Raw genomic sequence first — 22896 nt, forward strand, 5'->3', positions numbered from 1 at the left:
TCCAGGCTTTGGGCCTGCTCCAGGGGTCCCTGCTGCCTTCTAGTTGAGACTGCCTGGGAACAGTTGGGGACAGGACCATCCACCTGGATTCAAATATAGCAAGGGCAAGTTGCGGGGGTGTGGGGGGGTGGGGGGTGGGGGCTGGGGGGGGGGTGCGTTGTGTACAAATGCTCTCACCTGGGATCTCTACTTCATCAGGTGGTTTCTTTCTCCTGGCCTTGGCCTCACCACACCCATTCCCCACCAACAGTCTTGTCAAGCAGCCAGTGACCCTTGGAATGTAAATGGGGAAATGCAGACCCAGAGGGAGGCAGGGGCCTGCCCAGGGACAAGCTGTGAGCTGGTGGCAGAGTCAGGCTGTGGATGCAGGAGGTCTGGCTCCAGCCCAGGGAGAGCCCCCTTCAGCCCTGCTCCCACACGAGGAGCTGCTGAAGCAGCCTCTGCCCAGGCCACCTCAGAGACACCGCCTCCACCTTGCCTGGCAACAGATGACCAGGGGTTGAGGGGTTGAGGCCCTCAGGGCTACAGCTGCGGGAGGCTGACTTAGGAAGGAACCACTTTCACTTCCTTCGAGGGTACGGTCACCACTGAGGGAGAAGAGAGGCCCTGCGGTGATGGACGGCTGCCTTGCAGGTTCCTAATGGCCTCTGCAAAATTACCATCTGTGAAAACAAGAATCCAGCCCTGGCCCTGGGCCCTGTGTATGTGTGTGTTTACCATCAGTGCCATCGCCTCTCATCACCAGGGCCAGGGAGGGCCAGGGAGTGTCTTTGCCACCAGCTCCCCAGGCTCAAGGTAGGCAGAGGCCTGGTTCTCATCTGAACTCTGCCACATACCAACTTGCTGGGCTATCCCAGCCAAGTGTCTTTCTCTCTCTGGGCACAACCTACTCCTCTGCAAAATGGGGCTAGTGTTTGACCTCCTAGCCTCCCAAGGGTACTGTGAAGATGAAATGAAAGGCTTTGAGACATCTGTGGCCTTCCCTGGCGTGAAGTGACCCAGAAAGCAGAGGCACTGGGCCTCCCAGGGATGGAGCTGTTGATTCATTCTCTCTGGGGGCAGCTAAATTGCTGGACCCCAGGGGCCTGAGATGCTGTGCCAGAGGCTAACCTCCCTCCGTAGGCCCAATGATCCTCTCTCTCCTGGTATTCATGTCCTGTGTAATCTTCTCACTACCTTGTGTGTGAGCTGGACTAGTAACTTGCTCCCAAGGAAGAAAATACAGCAAAAATGATAGAATGTCACATCTGTGATTAGATGTGTCACATCTTATAAAAGGCTGTGACTTCCTGCTTGCTAGCAAACACTTTTGCAAGAGGCCGTGTAGGAGAGGCTCGCATGGCACAGAACCAAGGGCAGCCTCCGATCAACAGTCAGCGAGGATTGGAGGCCCTCGGTCTAACAGCCCATGAGGAACTGAATCCTGCCAGCAACCAAGTGAGTGAGCTTGAAAGCTCATTCCCCCAGATGGATCTTGAGATGGGACCACAGCCCTGGCTGACACCTTGATTATCGTCTGTGAGAGATGCTGAGCAGAGGACCCAGCTAAGCCGGACCCAGACTCCTGACCCGCGGAAACTGTGAGATTAAAAAATGGGTGTTGTTTTAAGCTGTTAAGCTGTGAAATAATTTGTTATGCAGCTATAGATGACTAACACACGACTGCACTGGCACACACACAGGACAGGAGGGCCCTCTCCTCAGGCCAGAGAGAGGGGGCCCTGCAGACAGACCTCAGCCCCAACTCCATGTTGTTGTGAGCGTCCCTCTGGAGCCCAGTCCTGGCTATGGAGTGCTGTGAGGAGAGGAGCCCAAAGCACAGGGCCCACACTCCAGCCTGCCCTAGCCAGGCCCCCCACTCTGTGCTGGGTAGATGGGGAAAGTGGGTGGAGCTGACGCACCTCCTCATGGAGCCCCAGCCCCTGGTCCTCCCCAAAGAGCAATCCTCCCAGGGCTCTGAACCCCAGGCACTTGGGGAGCAGAGTAAGCGTTCCAAAGCCACTCCCACCTTCTCCCCTGCTCCCCACCAAAGCCCTAGGAAGGGCAGGGAAAGCACATCAGTCATCCATAAGACCATCAAGAGCTCGGCCTAGGGAAGGCTCAACAGAGCTCAAAAGTGGTCGTGCGTTGACTAGTTAGAGTTACTGTTGAAATTTACCACTCAGAATTACTAAGTGGCAGAGATGGGATTTGAACTAAGTCTGACTCAACGCCCTGCTAGCTCCGCTTGTTTGACAAATAGGAAAATGAGAAACGGTGAGTTCAAGCATTCTGATGATGCCCAAAGGCAGCCCCCACATGATCCTTCCTGGACAATCCATCACCAGGGATTAGGAATTGGAGTTTTTAAAGATTCAGGGGAGGGTTGGCCCAGCGGCACAGTGGTCAAGTTTGCACACTCCACGTCAGCAGCCCAGGGTTTGTGGGTTCGGATCCCTGGTGCAGACCTACGCACTGCTCATCAAACCATGCTGTGGTGGTGTCCCACATACAAAACAGGAGAAGATTGGCACAGATGTTAGCTCAGTGATAATCTTCCTCAAGCAAAAAGAGGAAGATTGGCAACAGATATTAGCTTAGGGACAATCTTTCTCACCAAAAAAAAAAAAAAAAAAGATTCAGGGGAAAGAAAAGACAGGATGGAGTGGGTGCTGGCTATGGGTCATAGGAAGCTCCCACTTATCTGGGAAGAATGGGCCTCCCCCATTCCCCCATCAAGTCATCACACCAACTGGCAAAGTTGAATTATTAAAACTCCCTTCTGGGGTACCACACAGATTTTTCTCCACTGAGACTCAGAGCAGAGGGGCAGCCGCTCCCACCACACAATATTAAAATGTCAGGAGTTTAAGGCCTACGTTGGTTAAGTCATAAGTTATCAGCACCCAGTGAGGGCCGACAGAATGCCTCCCTTAAATTATTAAGCAGAAAGCGTCAGACTGTAATATTTTGCTAAACCAAAGTACAGACAGAGACAAAGATGTCATTTCAATATTTGAAACCAGCAAGTTTAATTTAAAATAAGAGGAAACCAATAAGCTCAGAACATAGCAGCGTATGAGAGGAAAATTATACTGTGAGAGGAAAAAAAAGTGGAAGGACTTAAGAAATTTATAAAAGTAATCTCCAAGTGGAAATTAGAAATCAAGGCCTAGAAACAGAATAACACAAAAGAAATATTACTGTCCACTTTCTAAATCAATATAACACTGCTCCACGCTGGAATTACCATGGTAACTCAAGTAAAAAGAATCAAGCAATTCTTATTATTTCAAAATAAAATCACAGCCTGAAGCCTGGGTTTTATTACAACCACTGATAGATCGCTGGCTTGTATTTATCTGAAATATTGCTTTTCAATCAGCTGGTTTATGAATGTACCCAGGCCTCTCACCAGCCCACTTACCATCCCGTTTTGAGGAAAGGGGCTAACCAATGAATTGATTCCCGCCTGGCTGCATCTGCATACATGCCCCGGGTTTAGTCAGCCCTGGTAACCACAGAGCTTCACACCCCTTCCAACTGTCCAGTGGCTTGCAGGACAGAGAGGAAAAGTGGGAGAAGGCAGTGGGGGCTGACCTCTTGTGGCCCGCCTCTCTTGCCCGTGGAGGAATGGGCCAGGGCTCCAAGGGCAGGTCCCACAAAATGCCCCAAGAGCAAGACTCCCTCATCATCCCCCCAAATCATCCTCGCTGGCTCCACGCCCTCTCCTGAGAACTCTCCGAGCGTCTTCTCCCTCATCCCCAAGTCTGCCAGCTGGAACAGGTAGCCTGCAGAGCGCAGACAAGGAGAGCACGCTCTGCCGTCAGACGGCCTGGGTTCACGGCCCAGCTCTGGACTTGGGAGCTATGGAACCCGCGGCCAACTACACAGCCTCCTTGTACAGCAGTTTTCTTGTCTGTAAAATGAGGATAATACGAGTAGCTTTTTCCTGAGGTGGTTAAGGTATTAAATGAGATCATACACGGAAGATGCTTTGGTCAACTGAGTACAGAAATGGCCCCACTTCTCTACCCCTCCCAGTATCCATGCCCTTTGCAATGTGACTTTTCACCTCCTCCCTTCAAGGGTAGAATCTGTTTCCCCACCCCTTGAACTTGGGCTGGGCTTGATTTATTTTGGCCGATAGAATGTGGCAGAGGTGACAATATTCCAGAGCCAAACCTAGGCCTCAAGCAGCCTTTAGTGTGCTCCCACTCTCTCCCCTGCATCTGTGTCCTCTATGAGAACAAGCTGGAAGAGCCTGCTGGATGGTGAGGGACATGCAGTCTTGCCACCCCCAGCATCCAGTCCATCAGCCATCTGCCAGGCATGAGGCGAGCCGAGACCCAAAGAACTGCTGAGCCCAGCCCAGCCTAAACCACTGACCCACAGATTCGAGAGCTAAATAGACGCTTATTGTGTCAAGCCTCTGAGTTGTGGAGTAGTTGGTTATGCAGCAGTAACTAGCTGATACATATGCATAGCACAACGCCTCACTTTTAAGTACGGGTTCAGAAAAACAATAGTTATTGTGTTTTTAAGAACCCTATAGACCAAGGGGCTGAAGCCACAGAGACCATACTGTAACTGTATGGAGAGCACCACCACTTCACACAGGCAGGAGGCTTCCTGGCTTATCAAGTGTATACATGGACCTTACCTGCCAGTAGGTGTTGTTCCCACTGTAGAGATGTGAAAATTAAGGCCCAGTAAGTTGTCTGAAGTCACCTAGCAGTCAGATCTGGCTAGAACCCAGGTCTCCTGAATCATGCTGGCAGGCTGCACCTGAAGACAGTAGGCCACTCAAGAAAGCCCAATTGGGAAGGGGCAGAAGGTAGGAGCTAGTGACCTGATCTGCCCCTGTGACCTGGACCAGCCTGCTCACTTCTCTCCCATCACCTTCTTTTATTGTGCCCCTAGTTGTGTCAGCCACTGTGGGCTCCCAGCTTAGACAGAACACAAAATAAGCACACTCCAACCAATGAGAGACAAGCTTGTTGCTAGGTGGGGTGGATGTGACTCCGAGCACAGCCTGGAATGGTCTGTAAGAAGCTTTGGTCACTTGTAGGCTCCTGCAAGACCAACTAAAGGGGAGAGGATGTGCCAGACAAGGGGACAACACAAGCAAGGGTGGGGAGGCCAATGCCAGGTCTGCATGGAACATGAACCAGAGCGGACATATTAGACCCACATAGCCTAGCATGGCTGCAGGTCTCAGGCAGAATGCCAGGGTACCAGAGGCTGGGTCATCTGGCTGTAATGAGCACCAGGACAAAGACGGTAGGTGGGATGGGAGAGTTCCAGATGAACGCAACCCAGTAGTGTGCTGATAAATACGTAATAACTGGCTCTCTGGGGAGAAGTCCCTATTTGTAGTGTTTGCCAATTTCCATGGTGTTACTACTCCCATCATGGCTGATTTCAAGCTACCAATGTGATGTTGCCGAACTCAGCATTGGGAAGAGATGTGGAAGTCAGTACAAGTTGACGCCCCTGGTGTAGTCCTATCTCGAGTACAGACCTGCCAGGAAAACTCACTCTAGCAGCACCATGAAGAGTTAAGATTGAGGGTGGGAGGATGTCCTGCAGAACTCAGCGTCCTTCAAATCCATGCAGGGTGGGCGGGCAGCATGGGCTACGTGCCATATGCACCTCGAGGGCTTCTCCAGTCCGTGAAGGCCCAGGCTAGGTTAGGACCCATCAGCACCAGCCAGGAGGATCAACACCTGAGGACAGAACCACATCCCCTGGGCTGTGAGTAGGCTGGCCACGGCCATGCCTGGGAGTCCCAGGCACATGGCGCTGGTCCGGCTGATGTTTTTCCTCATCAGGGTTTTCTACCACCCATCCTTATCACACCTTGGGGACAGGGGAGAGGGGATGAAAGTGAGACACGGAATGCAGAAAGATGCTGAAGCTCTGGGCTCTAACTCCCTACAACAGTTGTCTCAGTTGCCGCCATACAAATGGAAGGCCTTGCAAAAGAGTGATCTTGGAGCCTTCTTCCCTTGATGCTACCCGCCAGGAGGCCAGCCTGCCTCCTGGACAGCGGTGATCGATGGCCATGATGGATAAACTGGAAGGGGCAGGGGGAGGGCCTAGTGGCCAGCAGTGAACAAGGCACTGAACTGGGCACAGGACTATTTCAGATCATACCGTAGCTGTGCAGAGAGCACTGTCGCTTCACACAGGCAGGAGGCTTCCTGGTTTATCAAGTGTGTACATGGACATGATCTCATTTAGTCCCCATAACAATCCAGCCAGTTAGATGTGGTTATTGTCACTGTAGAGATGAGAAAGTATAGGGATAAAGCAACCTCAACGTTGGGTGGGCAGGGAATACAAAACCACAGTGGACATAGTGGACCGGCAGAGCTTAGCAGGATGGTAGATGTGGCAGTCAGTCCAACAGTACCTAACACACTGGGGCACCCATGCCCTTTCCTCTACTTTCTTCCCTAACTCCTTTCAAACTTCCTAATGCCCCTGACCAGGGGGTTCCTGGGAGGCCCGTGGAGATGGATCTGAACAACAGCCTTGGCCTCCTGGCTACATGTGGGCAGCCTCGGCCCTGTGTGGGACATAGTTCTAGAGGGGGCCTGCATCTGCTGAGGACCCCAACATGGCTTGGGCCACACCCCCAACAACCTCCCCAGCTCTGTCTTCTGCTCAAAGAAGGCCCAATCCATCCAACCACCACCACTTCCCAACTCCAGCAACCTTGCGCCGGCAGCCCAGCTGCGCCAAATCTGAACCTCATGTCTCCTTCACCCATGACCATGAGGGTTGGCCCCCCATGTTCGCTAAAAATCATCCATCTGTTCCAAGGGAGAGAGACCAAAATAGACCTCCTCTTGGTCCTGCTCACCAATGAGGTCTGCTCAGAGGCTCCTTAAATGGAAGTGGGTGGGGCAGCCACCTCCTCTGACTCTGGGACATAGGGTGGGATGGAGAATCAATTCTCAGGAGGGATGAGAGGCAGGCCTCAGCTCTAGGAAAATGCATATTTCCATGTGCTAAAAGCATCTTTGTGGGACATGTTCAGAGAGAGTAAGAGAGACGGCAAGAGAGAAAGTCAGCTCCCTCAGCCACAGAGGCCAAGTGAGGGGCCACGACAGCGCCGAACCCCGGCACACAAAGGGTGAAGCTTTTAGGCGAGCAGCAGCCAGTGATCTCAGCTTCCCCGAGTCCTAATGCTCCTGAAAGGCTCTCTCCTACTCCCTGTAATTGGGCATCAGTAGTTAATGCAGTATTGACTGCATTACACGCTCCCGTGCCTCCCCTCGCTAATGCCAATTGCATCACCTTGTACAGTCACCGGCTTGCTTAGCCAATAGCCGTTAAAAGCAATCCAAATCATGAATCATATGGGAAACTTTTAGCAAGACACCGCTATCCAAGGAGACAATTTACAGTTGAGTTAATCTGGGTACATTAGCGAGACATGGATTCCGGACGACAGACCAATTTATGTTGTTTCCCTGTCCCCCTTAGTGCTCTGTGTGGGCAAATGTATGGAAGAGCAGGGAACAGAGAAAGCACCTGCTTCTTTACCCAAGGCTCCGGGAGGGGTTGGGGGAGACCCATCTTTACAGACTCTCTGCCTGGCTGAATTTGGGCAGAAAGCACAAGTGGCTATATGTGCAGCTCGGGATTTGGGATGCCTCATTCCCGGCAGTGAGGAGGTGGCTGCTGCAGGGGTTGGCATGGTAGGTGCAGATGCAGAGCCTCCTCTTCTAGGCACCGGGTGAGTAGCAGGCTGGGTCCCCACCCGGTCAGCCTCACAAGGCCTTTACCAGTCCTTAGCAGACAGCGGTGCCTGCTGGGCTCTACCTTCCTGCCAACAGGCCGGGGTCTCTGTTGTGGACCAGCATCAGGGCCCACTCCCTGCCTCCATCTCCAGGGCCGAGAAGGTCCTGGCCACACTCTGGCAGGAGAGGCCCCCCCAGGACTCCCTGTGGTCCAGAGCACGGTGGGATATCTCAGGAGGTCCTGCTGGTGGCTGGGCAAGGGCTGGTCAGTACCCAAGTACAGCCAAGAGCCTGCCCTCTTGGATCAACCAAGTCAGCTGTGGAGGCCGTGCTCAAAGGGGTCATTAACAATTGAAGACCTGCTGTCTGGTCCTCCTCAGTCCAGCTCCACTCTCCTTAGGCATTTTTACTTATTAAAAATGCTCCAGGAATCATGTCTGGCGTTTAGTTCTACAACCTGCCTGCTGCTTCCTGTGTCACCCCAGCCTTCCTGCTGGGCCTTTGCAGAGGCAGCTTATGCTCAGACATGCCCTTTTCCAGCATGCATCTGGGGACACCCAGGCACCCCCAAAGGAGTGCCCTCAGCATCCTCTCCTGCTCGGTCCGTCACAACCCAAGGTTCTCACTGTTCTTGGGGCTGCTGGACCCTCTGCTGTCTGCCCCTGCTTGGGGGCTCTTCTCCAACAGCCTGAGGGCTAATTTGACTCTCAGGGCTCAGGGCAGGAGCTCCCTTTGCTCCCTGGGGACTACACACCTCCCCGGAAAGGCCACAGCCTAGTGCCAGCCCAAGTGGACGTGCCAGCGGAAGAAGGGCCGTTCCTCAGGGAAAGTGGGAGCTGGGCTCCCTTTGCTGACAGGCAGGCCCGACGGCATTTAGAAAGCCCGGACCCTGAGTTCCAGTAAAGTGGAGAAGGCTAGGCCAAGAGCAAGCGTCCAAATGAAAGCAATTAATCTTAAAACCCGAAGTTTAACTGTTTGCAAAACAGATCTTTCCTCTCTGTGGTGGCCCTTCACTGCTCGACCTAATGGATTACTTTATTAATAATGCACTGTGCTTAAAAGCAAAAAAAAAAAAAAAAATTTTCTGACGATTCAATACTTCAGAAAGTCTCTTAAACCCGTTGCTACGGCAAAGCGATTGATATTTTATTATCTTTCAGAAGAGCAACATGAAAGCCCTGCAGCCCAGCAGAGCAAGAGCTTTGGTCCTTGGCGGCCAGCAGACCCGACTTCCACCAGAAGAGCGCCAGCCTCTTCCAATAAGATGCTGTCAGGTGCAGAAAAGGCGTTGGGGGTGGTTAATAGGAGCCCAGGTCCCTGCTGCAGCCAGACAAAGGGTGCAGTGCCATAGCCCTGAGGGACACACTCCTTGGGGGCCCTGGGGGTCAATGCTGCCACCCAGCTCAGATCACCACCTGCAGGAGGGCATAAGTGCTAGGAACAAACTAGGCAGCTGGTTTGGAGGGACAGGTGAGCGGGTCCAGAGCCTTTCTACCTCCTCCAGCGGAAGGTGCCACCTTCAAGGTTTCCTAGAACCAGGATAGGCCAGACTCTAATGGGGAGTGGAGAGTGGATTTACGAACAGAAAGGTTGTTTTTGGAGGACAGCTCTAGGCTGGATAGGACAAGAGTCCAATGGGCTCCTTAGGGCCCCAGCCAGCTACATTCCTTGTGCTGTCACGAGTCCCAGAGCTCAGCGACATCAGCGGTAGTAGGCACCATATTGTTTAGACTGGACAGGGTGGGGGACTGACGGTCACCATGAGCTCTCCTCTGCAGGTCTGCTGGAGATGAGGGGAAACACACATGCCCAGGGCAGTTGAGCTACACTGGAGGCTGGAGGCAGGAGACTGGCTCAAATGACCTCCAGAGATCCATTCCCATTCAGGGTGCACGTGAAAGAAGCCGAGGCACTCTGGGGTGCCTGCACGGAGCACTAGCCCCAAGACCCTAGGTGGTAGTTATGGGTCATCTTGTCAGCATGACACCAGTCTCCCTGCCTGAGGCCTCCCACGTACAGCGCCTGGGTCTTCTGGATTCTGGCTTGGGCACGGCAAGCCAAGCATACCAAATAACCTCAGCTACAGACATACCCTGATTTCCACGTGCTCCCCATAGTGAGAGCACGCCAGACACCAAGCAAGGGCCCTCTGCACTGGTTTCTCCAAGCCCCTCATTTTACCGAGAGGGAAAATAAAGTCTAGAGATGGCCGTGACTGGTCCGAGATAACACAGGGAGTTAGTGAGGCAAGAAGTGGAATCAAGGCCTCCTCCCTCCTTGTATGGCTGGACCCCAGATCTCTTCCCCGTTTCATTCCATATACACCTGCACCAGCCCAGTCCTCCGACGGCCCGTACAGGGCTTCAGGGGAGGGGTCCATGAAGAGAAAAGAATGTACTGAGGACGGGTCTCACAGCCCAGCCAGACCCTGGCAAATGGATTCTTTTGCCCAGAAGCATTCAGTGCCCCTTCCTCTCTTACTACACACATGCCGAGAAACGGCCTTCAAGGGCTGCCCGCCACAGGGCTCCCCTACATGCCACCCCCAGGCCACACACTTTAAGTGCCCCTGCCTGCTGGAAGTCTCAGACAGTGGTGGGGAGGTCAGGGGCATCAGCACGTGGGAGCAGCAAAGTGAACATCCGGTGTGACCTTGAGCAAGTCACTTAACTTCAAATTTTCACCAAGTGACGATGTCAAGAACACCACCGACCTGGTGGGCAGAGGGCACAGGCCCAGCAGAAACACACTAGTAGCATGTCAAAGGATGGCCACTACAGTCATGCTAAGAGGATTCCCACTGAGTCACAGAAAACCCACCTTCTCGGTTCCTTATCAGTGGGTCGCAAGTGGCAGTACAGGTGCCAAAAATTACAAACACATGTCTCTACAACTCTAACAAGCCAGGCAACGCTTACCTACAAGTCAGGAGGGCCTGGGACAGCCAGGGAATGGCCACTGTCTTAACCCTGGGGGCTGCTCTCTGGTCACCTGGCACCGGCTTGGTTTTACCCTTAAAGGTCCGCGCACACCCTCCTGCACATACCAGGGCACTTAGGGCAGGGCACTCCCAGGCAGGAAGCCTTGGGGGCATGTGAGACCACTTGCTAGTGGCCCCCAGCAAGCATGGGCCCCTCTGTTCTGACCTCTGAGGCGCACTGAGACTCTTGACCACGGCAGGTTCATGTCACTGTCGCGGGCCGCTCCGCACGAGTGCCACTGGCTGGTAGAGAGCCACTTTCTTCCTCTGGGCCAAACTCCCGCCTCCGTGCCCAGGAGACAGGGAGACAGCGGGCCAGCACAGGAGGCGTCTCTCTCTCTCACCGAGTCACGCTTGCAGACAGCTGCCTCCCGGTCCAGCCGGCCTTCCCCTCGCCTGCCGGGCACCCCGGGCGAGTGCTGTCTTCCCGCGCGCCCGCTCGCCGCAAGCTCTGGAGTCCGATTCTCCCGAAGCCACTGATTTGCTCGGCGTTCAGCGCCTCTCTGGTTACGTGGCCGGCGCGAGTGATGGCTGCGGTGAGAGGAGCAGCCGCAAAGACGAAACGCTCTACGCTAACCGCCGCTGCGCCGAGATCGGAGGGGGCCAGAGCCTCCACGCAGGCCGGCAGAGCATCACACGGCTGGCACACGGTTCGCCGGCCCGCGGTCCGGTCCCAGGGGCTCACTCACCTCTCCAACCCCTCGCCCCGGCCCCAGCCCCCTGCGTGCCGCCCGCCTGGCAAGCCCAGCACAGCCCGGCGTGTGTGCGCCTGAGTCCCGGCGTGTGTGTTCCCGCGCGCCGCGGCGGGGGGCGAGGGGGTGCGGGGCGTCGGGACCCCCGCCCGCCACCTACCGTCCTCCTTGTCCAGCACCATCATCTCGGGCGCTCCGTGTCCAGCCGCAGCTTGACTCGGCCGGGAGAAGGGCGCCGACTCCGGGCGCGCTTCGGCGGGGCGGCCGGTCCTCTGGCAGCGAGCAGGCTCTAATTACCCGCTTGTCCGGCTCTTAACCTAGATTGCACTCAGCTAGAATTACATTCAGGAGTGAAGCACTTCGCAGATACAAAAGCAGTCTCACCTACTTTTGTGCCTCAGGATTGCAAGGAACTACGAACTGCAATTTAGAGAGAGAGAGAGAGGGAGATAGCAGGGGGAAGAGAGGATCAGAGCCGTTTCTTTGATTCTCACCTTCTAAATGGCTCAATTTGCCCAGTATAATCTGTCTTAATGTAATTGCATTTGATAGCTCATAACCCTGGCTCTGGCAACGACACAGCTTTCAGCCTCATAAAGTGTTTTCCCCTCGGATTTAATCTGAATCTCAATCTAAAATTATATTCAAAGAGATGGGGGAATCTCGGCGGCCGTCTCCCGCTGCCTTTCTCCCTCAATGTATGAGGTTTGCACTCCTGCTACTGAATAAATGCACACATTTCCCGAGGCCCCCCTCCCTCCCGGGTTAATGGGGAGTGGAAACTCGCGGCTGCTCGGCTCTGCAGCGCCACCTGGAGGCCTCTCGGCCCCAGCTCGGAGTGTGGCTCCGCTCAGGACCCAGGGTTCTCATCCTGGTTATTTGACTGGTGGACTACCCCTGCCTGTCACTTCCAGCCCTTCTGCCTTGATTTCTGGCCCGCTCCCACTTGGGTGATCTTTCTCTGACTTTGTACCCTCCCTTCCTACCTGCTCTTCCTCGGGGTTTCTGGTTACTTCCTGGATTGTTTGGCAAAGTTAACCCTCTGCAGGGCACCACCTCTCCCACCGTGAGTCTTATACCACCACCCTGACCCCTGCAGTCTCCCAAGAGCATCCCGATTCCATAGGGAGTGGGATCCTGTCTCAGCTTCTCTCTGAGCAAGCACAGCATGGCCTCGAAGACTTTTCTCATTCCGCAACTATTTACTGAGCACGTATTATGCAACAAGCACTATTCTAAGGCACTGGGGATTCAGCAGTGAACCAAACAAAGATTCCTGCTATTACAGAGTTGATAATTCTTGCTCTGTGAATCTGGAGGCAGGAAGGGAGACAGTGTCCATCTCCTCTCCTCTTGAACCCTGCTTCTCTCCAGAGCCCTAGGGCTGGAGCCTCGTCTGCCTAGTCCAGGAAGCCCACTCAAATACCAAGAGCTTTTTGTCTTGACAGTACAGAGTTCCAGGATGTGATGGAAATCTTAATGGCTTTTCTCTGGTCCAAGGAGGGCTCCAGACAGACGTGTCAGAGGCTCAACACTGGCAATCACTTCTGAGGACTAGACCCAAGCAGGGAGAAGGAAGCTGAAGCTGAGGCCAAAGGAACACCAGTTGGGATTTCATCCCAACTATGCCTATTACCAACAGTGGACCTTAGAAGTCAATTTCTCTCTCTGGACCTCAGTTTCCCTGTTTGTGAGGTGGGAGACCTTGTTGTGGGGATCAGATGAGATAACGCATGTGAATGTAGATAATGGGGGGGGGGTTATTGGGTACAAAGGAGACCTGGAGCCCAGGCCAGGCCCCTTAAGCCCTGGAGACCCCAGTGCAGGGTACTTGAAGAGAGTGGGGCATGGGGGAGGGTGCTGCAGCCCATCTTCCTCTGTCCCAGGCAGGGAAGTCAGCCTTTGAGAAAACAGAAGAGAGGCTGCCTCTAATGAGATGCCTCATCTGCAGCTCAGAGGGTTTCGCTTTCCCCTTCATCTTGAATACTTAATCCTAATAGTCCTTGAGTATATTTGATGTTAAAGATATCATTTTGGTCAGAATCATCAGCCCTCAGGACTGTGAGCTTGATCTCTCCCCTGCCACTGCAGCCAGAGCCATACCCTGAGGGTCCCGGGAGCCTTTGGCACTGCTGCCACTGGCACATTTAGCCCCTCCCCCCAGCCTGAGCTGGGGGCCAGACAGTGTAGCAAGCAGCGGGCCTGACAGGCTGGCAAGGGGTAGCTTCTTGCTGCAGACACCTTGGTGCTACCCGGAGGCATTCACTCCTCAAGGGCTGCACTTTTGCTCCTGACCTGCAGGCTGCTCCTCCTCACCTCCAGGTCTGGCCCTGACCCACAAATCAGGACTGACTAGCTGGGACCACTTTCCTACTCTCTTATCTATGTGTGGTACTTGGGACTCTTTGTCCCAACACCAGCTCTCCGCAGCCTCCTAGGTATCCAATTAGCAGCCACACCACTGGCATCCCTTTGGGGAATCAGGGGCCCCAACCCAGGGACTACAGTGGGCCTGGGGTGCTGAGGAAGGGGCTGCAGAAGTGACGCAGGCATGTCAGCAGAGGACTGGCGCTGTGTGTGAAGGGCTGCTTGCGTCCACAGGCGGCTCTCTCTGCACCCCCAGTTGTGAGCTTTGAGCTCCTATGTTGGTCTGGAGAAGGGCCTCCATGGAGGCCTTCTGGCTTACGGAGCCACCCAGCAAACCTTGGAGGGTTTGGGTGACTTGAGCTCCCAGCCAGGAAGGGGCCTGCTGGGTTGACAGAGCCAGACATGAGCCTCTCATCAGCGGCCTCCCTCTCAGGTCCTGGGTAATAGCTGGGCAGGCAGGTAAGTCCCGGGCCCATGCTCACTCCCACCCAAGCTGCCTCTAGGCCCAGGGGCAGGCCCACAACACCAGGGTGGAATCCTCAGATGTCCTGGGGCTGGGGGAGGTAGTGTGCACCCAACACATTCCACAAGTGATGAGCCTGTACTATCACTTTGACACTGCCAAGAGTGCTCCCAAATGCCCTTGAAACGCCTCTGGGGACGGCAGACGGAGGCCAGTTGATGAGCCCCTAAGGTTACGGTGAGATAGAGGGTGCTCCTGGCTGCTTTACAAAGTTTTGGGCAGGTCCTAGCAGCTTGTCGCTGCACCTGGCAGGAAAGTCCTGAGGAAGGGTTCTTGCATTGGGGTTGGGGGGGCAGACTCGGTGCCCGAGGGCCTGGGTAGACCAGATATTCCAGAACTCTTGCGAGGAGGCCATCAGACGTGCCTCAGCCCGAGGGCCCTGCTCCCAACACAATGCAGCTGTCTCCAAAACGGGGTTACAAGCTGGCCTCACTGGTGACACTCAGAGAGGTGTTCAGAGTGACAAGGGCTCCTTTCCTGTGGCCACCACAGTTGACAGGACAGAGTGAACCTACAGACTTTGCAGTCCAATCAGGGTACCTGCTGGCCAAGTTCAGATGCCCTACCCGGCCCCTTTCTCACACAAACACAGCCCACACACAGGAATTTGCAACCAGCTAGAGTGGAGAAGGCACAGTCGGCAAACTTTTCCTCTTTGGGTTCTGGGAGCCCTGAACAGACTTCCAGGAAGCTGCAGTGACCATTTGTTAGGCTTTGCGGAGGCCTAGGCCATATCTGCACCCCAGAAAACAAGTTTCCCCCATCCCTTTGATGAAGGCCAACCCACCCCGCATAACAGCCTGAGAAGGTTGTGGGTGTAGGCTGACCAACTGTCCTGGTCTGCCCTGTGACTGAGGGATTTCCCAGGATGCAGGATTTTCGGTGCTAAAACCAGGTGGTCCTGTGCAAACCAGGACAGTTGATCACCATAGTGGGAGGTGGTGGGGTGGGACAAGGAGCTAGGGGCCAGAGAGAGAAAGAAGAGGCAGCCAGACCCTTCCCTGCAGACCAGCAGCTGCCTCCCAGCTCCAAATTTCCCAGCCTCCTGCCTCAGGGCTCATCTCCCAGGCACCAGGGATCTGCACTAGGCCCTGGGGACGGCCCATGGGCCAGCAGGGCTGTGAGTTCTCCTGAGAGACTGGCAGTTAGAATGGGAAGGGTGTGAGTTGGCCCCAGGGGTGGGTCCACATTTTGTGAGAGCCAAGCTGACTTATGCAATTGGGGGGGGGGGGTCTCTTTAAGAAAGGGAACACAAGATTACTAACTAATACAAAATTAACACTGAAGGACTCTGAAGCTTAAACTTCATTAGCTTCAAGGTAAATCCGCCCCTGATATTTTAGATATATGACCCATCCACCCACCCCAGCCAGTGGGGCACCTCCCGACAGGCTGGGCTGGGCTGGGGGAACTGATGGCGAGCGCCCTCCCCAGCCCTGCCAGGGGTGAAGCAGTGTCACCCATCTGGCAGCTATGAACTTCCAGATCTGAGGGCCCCCAGGACCATGCTTGTTTGTCTGCACCCTCACCCCCAGGTTCTCTGGGCATCCCCTGGAGGAGTGGTTCCGCAGTCGGGTGCAGAAAGGGGGACGCGCAGACACCCAGGAGATGGGGAGCAGGGGGCACCGCGGGGAAGCCGGGGCGCGGGTCGGAGCAGCGCTCCCTACGCCTGCGAGGCGGCGAGCGCCTGTGAGAAAGTTCCCGGCAGGAGCGTGCGGGGCTGGCGGGCTCGGGGTGGCCGGTGTGACTTTCTAATCCCGCCGAGGAACCTTGGGGGCTGAGCCTGGCACCCCGACACCCACGCCCGCGCGGACACCCAGCCCCCGCGCTTCTGGGAAGGCGGCCGGGCCGGCGCGGGGGGCGCTGCCGCCGCGAGCGGGGTGGCCTCGGCAGGGCCCGCGCCGCCGCCGCCGCCCCTGCCGTGCGCCCCCCGCTCCCCGCGGCCCCGGCACCTACCGTCCTCCTGGTCCAGCACCATGGTCCCCCGGCGGCTCCAGCCCGGCCCGGGCCGAGGACGCGGAGGGGCGCGCGGCTCCGACTCCGCCGCCGCCCGCCTGCGCTGTTCCGGCCGGCCCCGCGTGGGCTGCGCGCCCCGAGAGCGGCGGCGCGGACCGGGGCGGACGGCAGGACGGGCGCCGGAGCTCAGGCCCGCGGGCAGGGAGCGCGGGAGGGAGGGCGGGCGCGCCCGGGGCCGGAATCGCCGAGCCGCGCGAGCCGCCGCTGCCCGGGCCGGGCCGGAGCCGGAGCCGCCGCCGCCGCCGCCGCCGCCGCGCGCCGTGCACTCCGCGCGGGCCGTGCTCGCCGCCGCCGCCGAGTGCAGCCTGCGTTTCCCAGGGCCCCTCAGATTCCCCTGTTAATTAAATCAATTCATTATGCTCAGATCTGATTAGCGGCCCTTCCCCCCTTTGAATCAATTATTCAATACACAAACATAATTGCTTGGGCCAGAGGTGCCCGCCATTAGCTTATTTAACTCCAAGGACACTAATTACCCGCAGGGCACGGGAACTTTTCTCATTAATTCTGACAAAACACAAAAGCACAGCCAGAGAGTGTGCGTGTGAGGGACTCGGGTGTGTGTGTGTGCGCGCGCGCGCGCGTGTGTGTGTGTGTCCGCATGCCAGGGTGAGGGCTGCGTGGGTCGCTGAGCCACTGTGAGAGCTTAAGACGAGGCTGGGGGCGGCCGAATGTGTGTGACTGCGGGTGGGAGTGTGGGGGCGTGTCGTTTTGAGTCTGTGACCCCGCCGCTCTGAGTGTGGGACTGAGGGACTAAATGAGTGCATCGGGCTGGGTGTGGTCCTGGGTCTAGGGACTGTGGGCCAGGGTTTGAAACCCAGCACAGGAATGTGTGAGGTTGTGCGAGAGCGTCTGTGGGTGACTCTGAGCGTGATTCCCTGGCTACTGCAGCAGTCGCTCCCATCCCCTTTCTTTTTCCATAATTGCCCCGCCATTGTCCCCTACACGCTCAAACCCAGGGGGAAAGTGCAGACCACAGAAGAGAAACCAGAGAGGAACAGGAGGCGGTGGGTGACACTGGAGCCAGGCTGGGGCACAGTAACCCCCTCCTCCCATCACCTGTTTGTGCACTGGCTGGGCTCTGCTCCCCCCCCCACCCCCCCCCCACCCCGAGTTATAGACTCTAGTTCCCATTGCCCCTTCCTTGGCCCAACCCAGCACTGCACCCCCACCCCCACCCCCCCCCCCCCCCCCGCTTTTATTCCAAAGCCCTCCGTGGTCCCTGCCCCGCATCTCACTTCCACGAGCGCCTGACACCGAGGCACACCCCCTCCCAGCCCCACCCACCCTACCCTAGTGCTTCCCTCCTGTCTGCAAGGCTGAACGCAGGGTGTGCCTATGGTTGACCAACTTCTCCACATTTTACCTCCCAGGAAATCTCTATTGAGAGAGCCGAGTGAGAGAGCCCGCCGAGGCAGGGACACAGAGGGTAATTGATTCCCCCAAATTAGGTTTCTGCTTTCTAAAGACCGGTATTGTTCCTGTTCTCAATGTGCACAGAGGTATTGAAGATTTCCTTTTTGTTTCCTTGGGCGATGAATGAGCTTAATCCATTTGGCTTTATAAATCAGGAAACTAATATTCGCTCCTTCCATAGCAGCTTTTTAAAAAATTTAATTGGTGGAGGAGGCGCAGTTTGTCACCCTTATACTGTCCCCAAGCCCCCAGTTATCAAAACACATTCTGATTAAGGGGTGGAGAGAAGGCTGGGGGCCTGCGGGGGGTGGGGGGAGGCTCCTCCTGATTCCTCCTGCCCTCCTCCATCCTTGCATGCGGACCCACACAGTATCTAGAAAAGTTTGTGAAATGACTGAATGAGTTATATTCAATTCAGTGAAGAAAAGGGGGCTATTCAGAGTTGCTCTTCAGAATGCTCTCCTAAATCTGCTGCTCTCAATTCCCCACTAGCACGGAGCACAGCCGTGCCACACCTGGGGTTGGCAAACCCTCCTCACCATCCTGCACAAGCCACTAGAGTCATCTTCCTGGTGCTAAGATCTGACCCTGCCACTCTCTTGCTCAAAAATCTTCCACGGCTCCCCGTTGTCCGTAAGACAAAGCCTAACTACTTATCCTTTCACTTCAGGCCCTTCGAGAGATCCAGGGAAGCCTCTGCAACCACCACTAAGCCTCACTTCAACTCCACTGACATCTAGTGATCTCCAACAACAATCTTACACTCCGGCCCCTCTGGACTGCTTTACTGTGATTGAGTGCATCCCGAAGGGTCCTGCTCCAATGACTCTTCTCGTGGCATCCCTCTGCTTAGAAAGCCCTTGCTCCTCTCAAAGTCCTCTAAGGAAATAGCTCCCCTATGTTCCTGTAAGTGGGGGTCTCTGTGTGAAGGCTGGGTGGCAGTGAGGGTTATTCCATTGAGGCCTGAGGGATAAGATCAGCCCATGAGGGCATGATTTCAGCTTTCCTCTGGAGCAGAAGGACGGATACGGTATCAAGAGTATACACTGGGTCACTGGAGAAAATGGGAGCTGCAGAGGCAGGGGCGGGATTTAGATTCAAGAAGCAAGGCTCAGAAGGAGACCCTTGGGCCCCATCTTTTTTCCCTAGGATCTCAGATGGCATGGGACCAGAACCCAGGCGCATGCTTCCTCTGGGGGCCCAATATTTGGATCTCCATGCTGTTTAGTTCTCTGGGTAGCTAGGCATGGCCATTGCCTAGATTGGTGGCTAGATTGGTTCCCTGCACTAAGGCATCCGGCCAAGGGAGCAAGAGGAGCTGAGATTCTGCCCTCTCTCTGCTCTCCAAGACTTATGCCTGCCATGGGCTGTGCCCATCCAGAGAGGGCATCTTTTGCTCATACAATGGCACCATGTAGCTGTCTCTGCCTGGCTGGAGTTCACACTCAGAGAGGTCAGCCTGATGGGTGAGCACCTAGCCTCCCCGGCCCCCACCTGCGCTTGCACCAAGGGCCTGTGTGAGCTATTAAAAGACCAATCTCCTGGTTTTCAAAGAGAAAGGGAAAATTCAGAGAGCTTAACCAGGAGTGTCAGGGATACTGAAACAGATGCCCAGCCCCATCTCTGATTTTTTATGGGCCCTAAGTGCTGGTGAAAGATGCTGAGCTCAGTCTGAGATTCAGACGTGGACAGACCTGCCATAAGGACTGAGGTCCCCATCAAGGGCCATGCTGGAGACACAGTGAGGTTCCTGAGAGGAAAGCCTCACGGGGGACTGACTGAGCAGCCAGGCCTGGAGTTTGGAGGAGCCGTAGTTAGAGGTACGGCACAGAGCTGGGCCTGACCTGCTCCTGACTAGCGCTCAGAGAAGAAGAGGGCATGGTGCACGTGAGGAACTGGGTCACTAAGGGCCCTACGGCTTTGCTATTGGAGCCCCTCTGAAAGAGCTGCTCACTAGAAGCAAAAGGTATGTCCCTGCCAGCTGAAAAGGACGAGAGCAGCTAGAATCGGCAGCGTGGTGGCGTTGGCAGCAACACATGCATGGAATGGATGACAAGATGGCAAGAGCACTGGGCAGCAGCTCTGATTATATGGGAGGAATCTACACCCCTAGCCTATCAACACCGCTTCCCAGCCCTGGGATGGGCAGAGGGAAAATGACTTATCCAGAACTCAAAATCTAGTGGTGTTCAGGGGATACTTGGGTCACACGTGTAAACACTCCTAGAAGGTCTCACAACTTTTTGGAGAGGGAGATCCTGAAGAAGAGAATCAGCATCAGAATTTGGGGCTAATTATTGTAAATGTGTGCGATCTGGTACTCGGCATTTGTGTGGCCTTTGTGTTCCAACCTGTCTTAGCTACACTATGAACAAGAAGGGAAAGGCTGTGTGAGCAAGAACAAGCTGGAACAATGATAGGGGAACAGCCCTCCCCCCCTCCCCGCCCCGCCAGCTTTGCCTGGTGGCAGTGGAGCTCAGCAGAAGACACAAAGGGCACCACATCATCAGGCAGACCAAGGCTTTGCTCCCATCGTCCCTCCCCACCTGGACGGCCTCCTGAAGCCACACTTGCTCTACTGTCCTCCATTTCTCTTCTCCCCAACCATCTGGGCCCCCTGTCCCCTTCCAGTCTCAGCAGATGACGTCACCTCCTACCTTAGAACTGAGAAGAGAGAAAGGGTCAGACAGGAGAGACCTCCTTCTCCTGCCTCCAGGTCGATGCTCCCACCTTCATCTTCAGCATCTGCAACGTGCACCTCGCCTCTGGAGCCCTGGAGAACGTGGCCTTCCTCCCACCCGGGCCTTGGCCTCAGCGTTTGCTCTGGCCCACCTGCTACCACCTGCACCACCAAGGTACTTCATGGGCTCTTCTCATCTCCTTCCATCTCCCCATTCTGCTGGACCTTTCACCACAGCAGGCAAACAAACCCTAGGGGCTCACCCAAAACAAGCAAACAAATGGATGCCCTGGACCACATGTACCCTGAGAGACTTCGCTGTCTTTTCCCCTTTCTTGTCACACGTCCTCACCTGCCAATCTCTCCTCACCTGCTCCTAGCTGGCATCAGCCTCCATGTGGCTTGCCAAGGTCACCAGTGACTTTTATGTCACTAAAGGACTATTTTCAGGCCTCACCTTACCTGACCTCTCAGTTCTTCAAGCATTTAATTCTTTCCTTCCTGAATATGTTTCTTTCCTAGGCTAACACATTCTCTGGGTTTTCCTTCTACCCCCACAGACATTCCTTTTAGTCTTTATTTATTTATTTATTTATTTATTTATTTATTTATTTATTTTTAAGATTGGCACCTGAGCTGACAACTGTTGCCAATCTTTTTTTTTTTTCTTTCTGCTTTTTCTCCCCAAATCCCCCCAGTACATAGTTGTATATCTTATTTGCCGGTCCTTCTAGTTGTGGCATGTGGGACGTTGCCTCAACATGGCCTGACGAGTGGTGCCATGTCCACGCCCAGAATCCGAACTGGCGAAACCTGGGCCACTGAAAGTGGAGCAAACTTAACCACTCAGCCCCGGGACCAGCCCCCGTTTTAGTCTTTATTTATGGCCAGCTTCTCATCTTTCGTCTAACCTTTAGCAGTCAGTGTTTCTCAGGACTAAGTCCTAGGTCTTCTTGGAACCCCTGCCCCTGGCGCGCCATCCACACTCTCAGTGTGTGTGACCTTCACTCAGGATCTCTCCCTTGACTTCTACTCCAGTATTTCCAAATGTCCTCTTGACATCTCCACCTGGATGTCTCAAAGGTACTTAAATTTTAAAATCCAAATCGAACTCTTGATTTTCTTCCCAAATCTCTCTTCATCTTGTTTCAGTAAACCAGCCACTCTGTTCTTAATACCAGAAATCTGGAAGTAAAGCAGAATTTCAGCTGAGCCAGTGAAATTTAAAAAAAAAAAAAAAAAAAAGGAGGAGGGTTGGGGCTGGCCTTGGTGTGTGTAGTGGTTAAGTTCATACACTCTGCTTCAGTGGCCCAGGGTCCATGGGTTTGGATCCTGGGTGTGGACCTACACATTGCTCATCAAGCCATGCTGTGGTGGGGCCCCACATACAAAATAGAGGAAGATTGGCACAGATGTTAGCTCAGGAACAATCTTCCTCAAGCAAAAAAAAGAAAATTGGCAACAGATGTTAGCTCAGAGCCAATCTTCCTCACCAAAAAAAAAGGAAGAAGGAAAAGAAACAGCAAATATAATAAGACAGAATAAGTAAAGCTAAAGATATCAGTATATTACATTAAATGTTAAGAGACTGAATTTCCCTATCAAAAAACAGATTGTCTGCATAAGTTAAAAAATAAAATACAGCCAAATGCTGTTTACAAAAACTATTTTCAAAACAAAGTGACAAAGAAGACTGAAAATAAAGCAATGGGCAAAGACATACAGAGAGGGAATGGAAACAGCATTATTAACGTCAAAACAAGGCCAAATTAAGAAATACTCTCTTAAATTACTATTGGATCAAAATAAGATCAAAACTGGAATTGCAAGTCATCTAGTAATGAAAAAAGAGAACCCAGCATACCATACAGAGCTTATAGGACACAGCTGTACTTAGAGGAAAAACCATAGCCTTAAATGCTTTTTTTCTTTTTCTGTATATTTATTACAGGTATAACAGAAGTGCTCATAAATATTGCATCTTAAATGCTTTTAATATTAAAGAAAAGGCTGAAAGCAAATTAACTAGGTATTTAATCTAAGAAGTTAGAAAGAGGACAAAATAGCCAAAAGAAAATAGAAGGAAATTAATAAGGTTAAAATAAAAAATTAATTAAATAGATAATAAATAATACAGAAAATAATAAAAAGAGAAAATTAAAATCCAAACCTGATTCTTTGAAAAGATCAATAAAATAGATAAACTCTTCCAGGCAAATCTGGTTAAGAAAAAAAGAAAGCAAAAATATACAATATTGAGTATAAGAAAAGAGATATATTACAGGTATAGAAAACATTAAAGAATCTTGACAATAATGTGTATAAGCCTATGAAAATAAATGTGAAAACCTGGAAGAAATTGATGATTTCCAAGCAAGGTAGAAAATAGCCAAAATTGAGCATAGAAGTTGAAATCTGAATAGGCCAACAAACAGCAGATATTTAAAATGAAATTAAAATTCTTCCATTGAAATATCTTAAGACACCAT

General features: G+C 53.7%; 1 protein-coding gene across 4 annotated transcripts in view; it reads right to left on the reverse strand.

Moving 5' to 3' along the window:
* Positions 1-16496, reverse strand: part of LMO1 (LIM domain only 1) — a 41382-nt gene extending 24886 nt beyond the window's left edge. Inside the window, exons 1-2 of one of the 4 annotated variants that reach the window (XM_023645981.2) lie at positions 16252-16393; positions 11566-11825 (exon numbers count right to left, since the gene is read on the reverse strand). In XM_023645981.2, the coding sequence (XP_023501749.1) occupies positions 11566-11590 (25 nt within the window). In that variant the 5' untranslated portion in view covers positions 11591-11825; positions 16252-16393. Of the gene's footprint in view, positions 1-11057; positions 11465-11565; positions 12183-16251 lie in introns of those variants that run through there. The other 3 variants (XM_023645982.2, XM_001504901.5, XM_070273379.1) reach the window with 3 other exon arrangements.
* Between the last annotated feature and the right edge of the window lie 6400 nt (positions 16497-22896).

The sequence above is a fragment of the Equus caballus genome, chromosome 7 (genome assembly GCF_041296265.1).
Source record: "Equus caballus isolate H_3958 breed thoroughbred chromosome 7, TB-T2T, whole genome shotgun sequence".
NCBI lineage: Eukaryota > Metazoa > Chordata > Mammalia > Perissodactyla > Equidae > Equus > Equus caballus.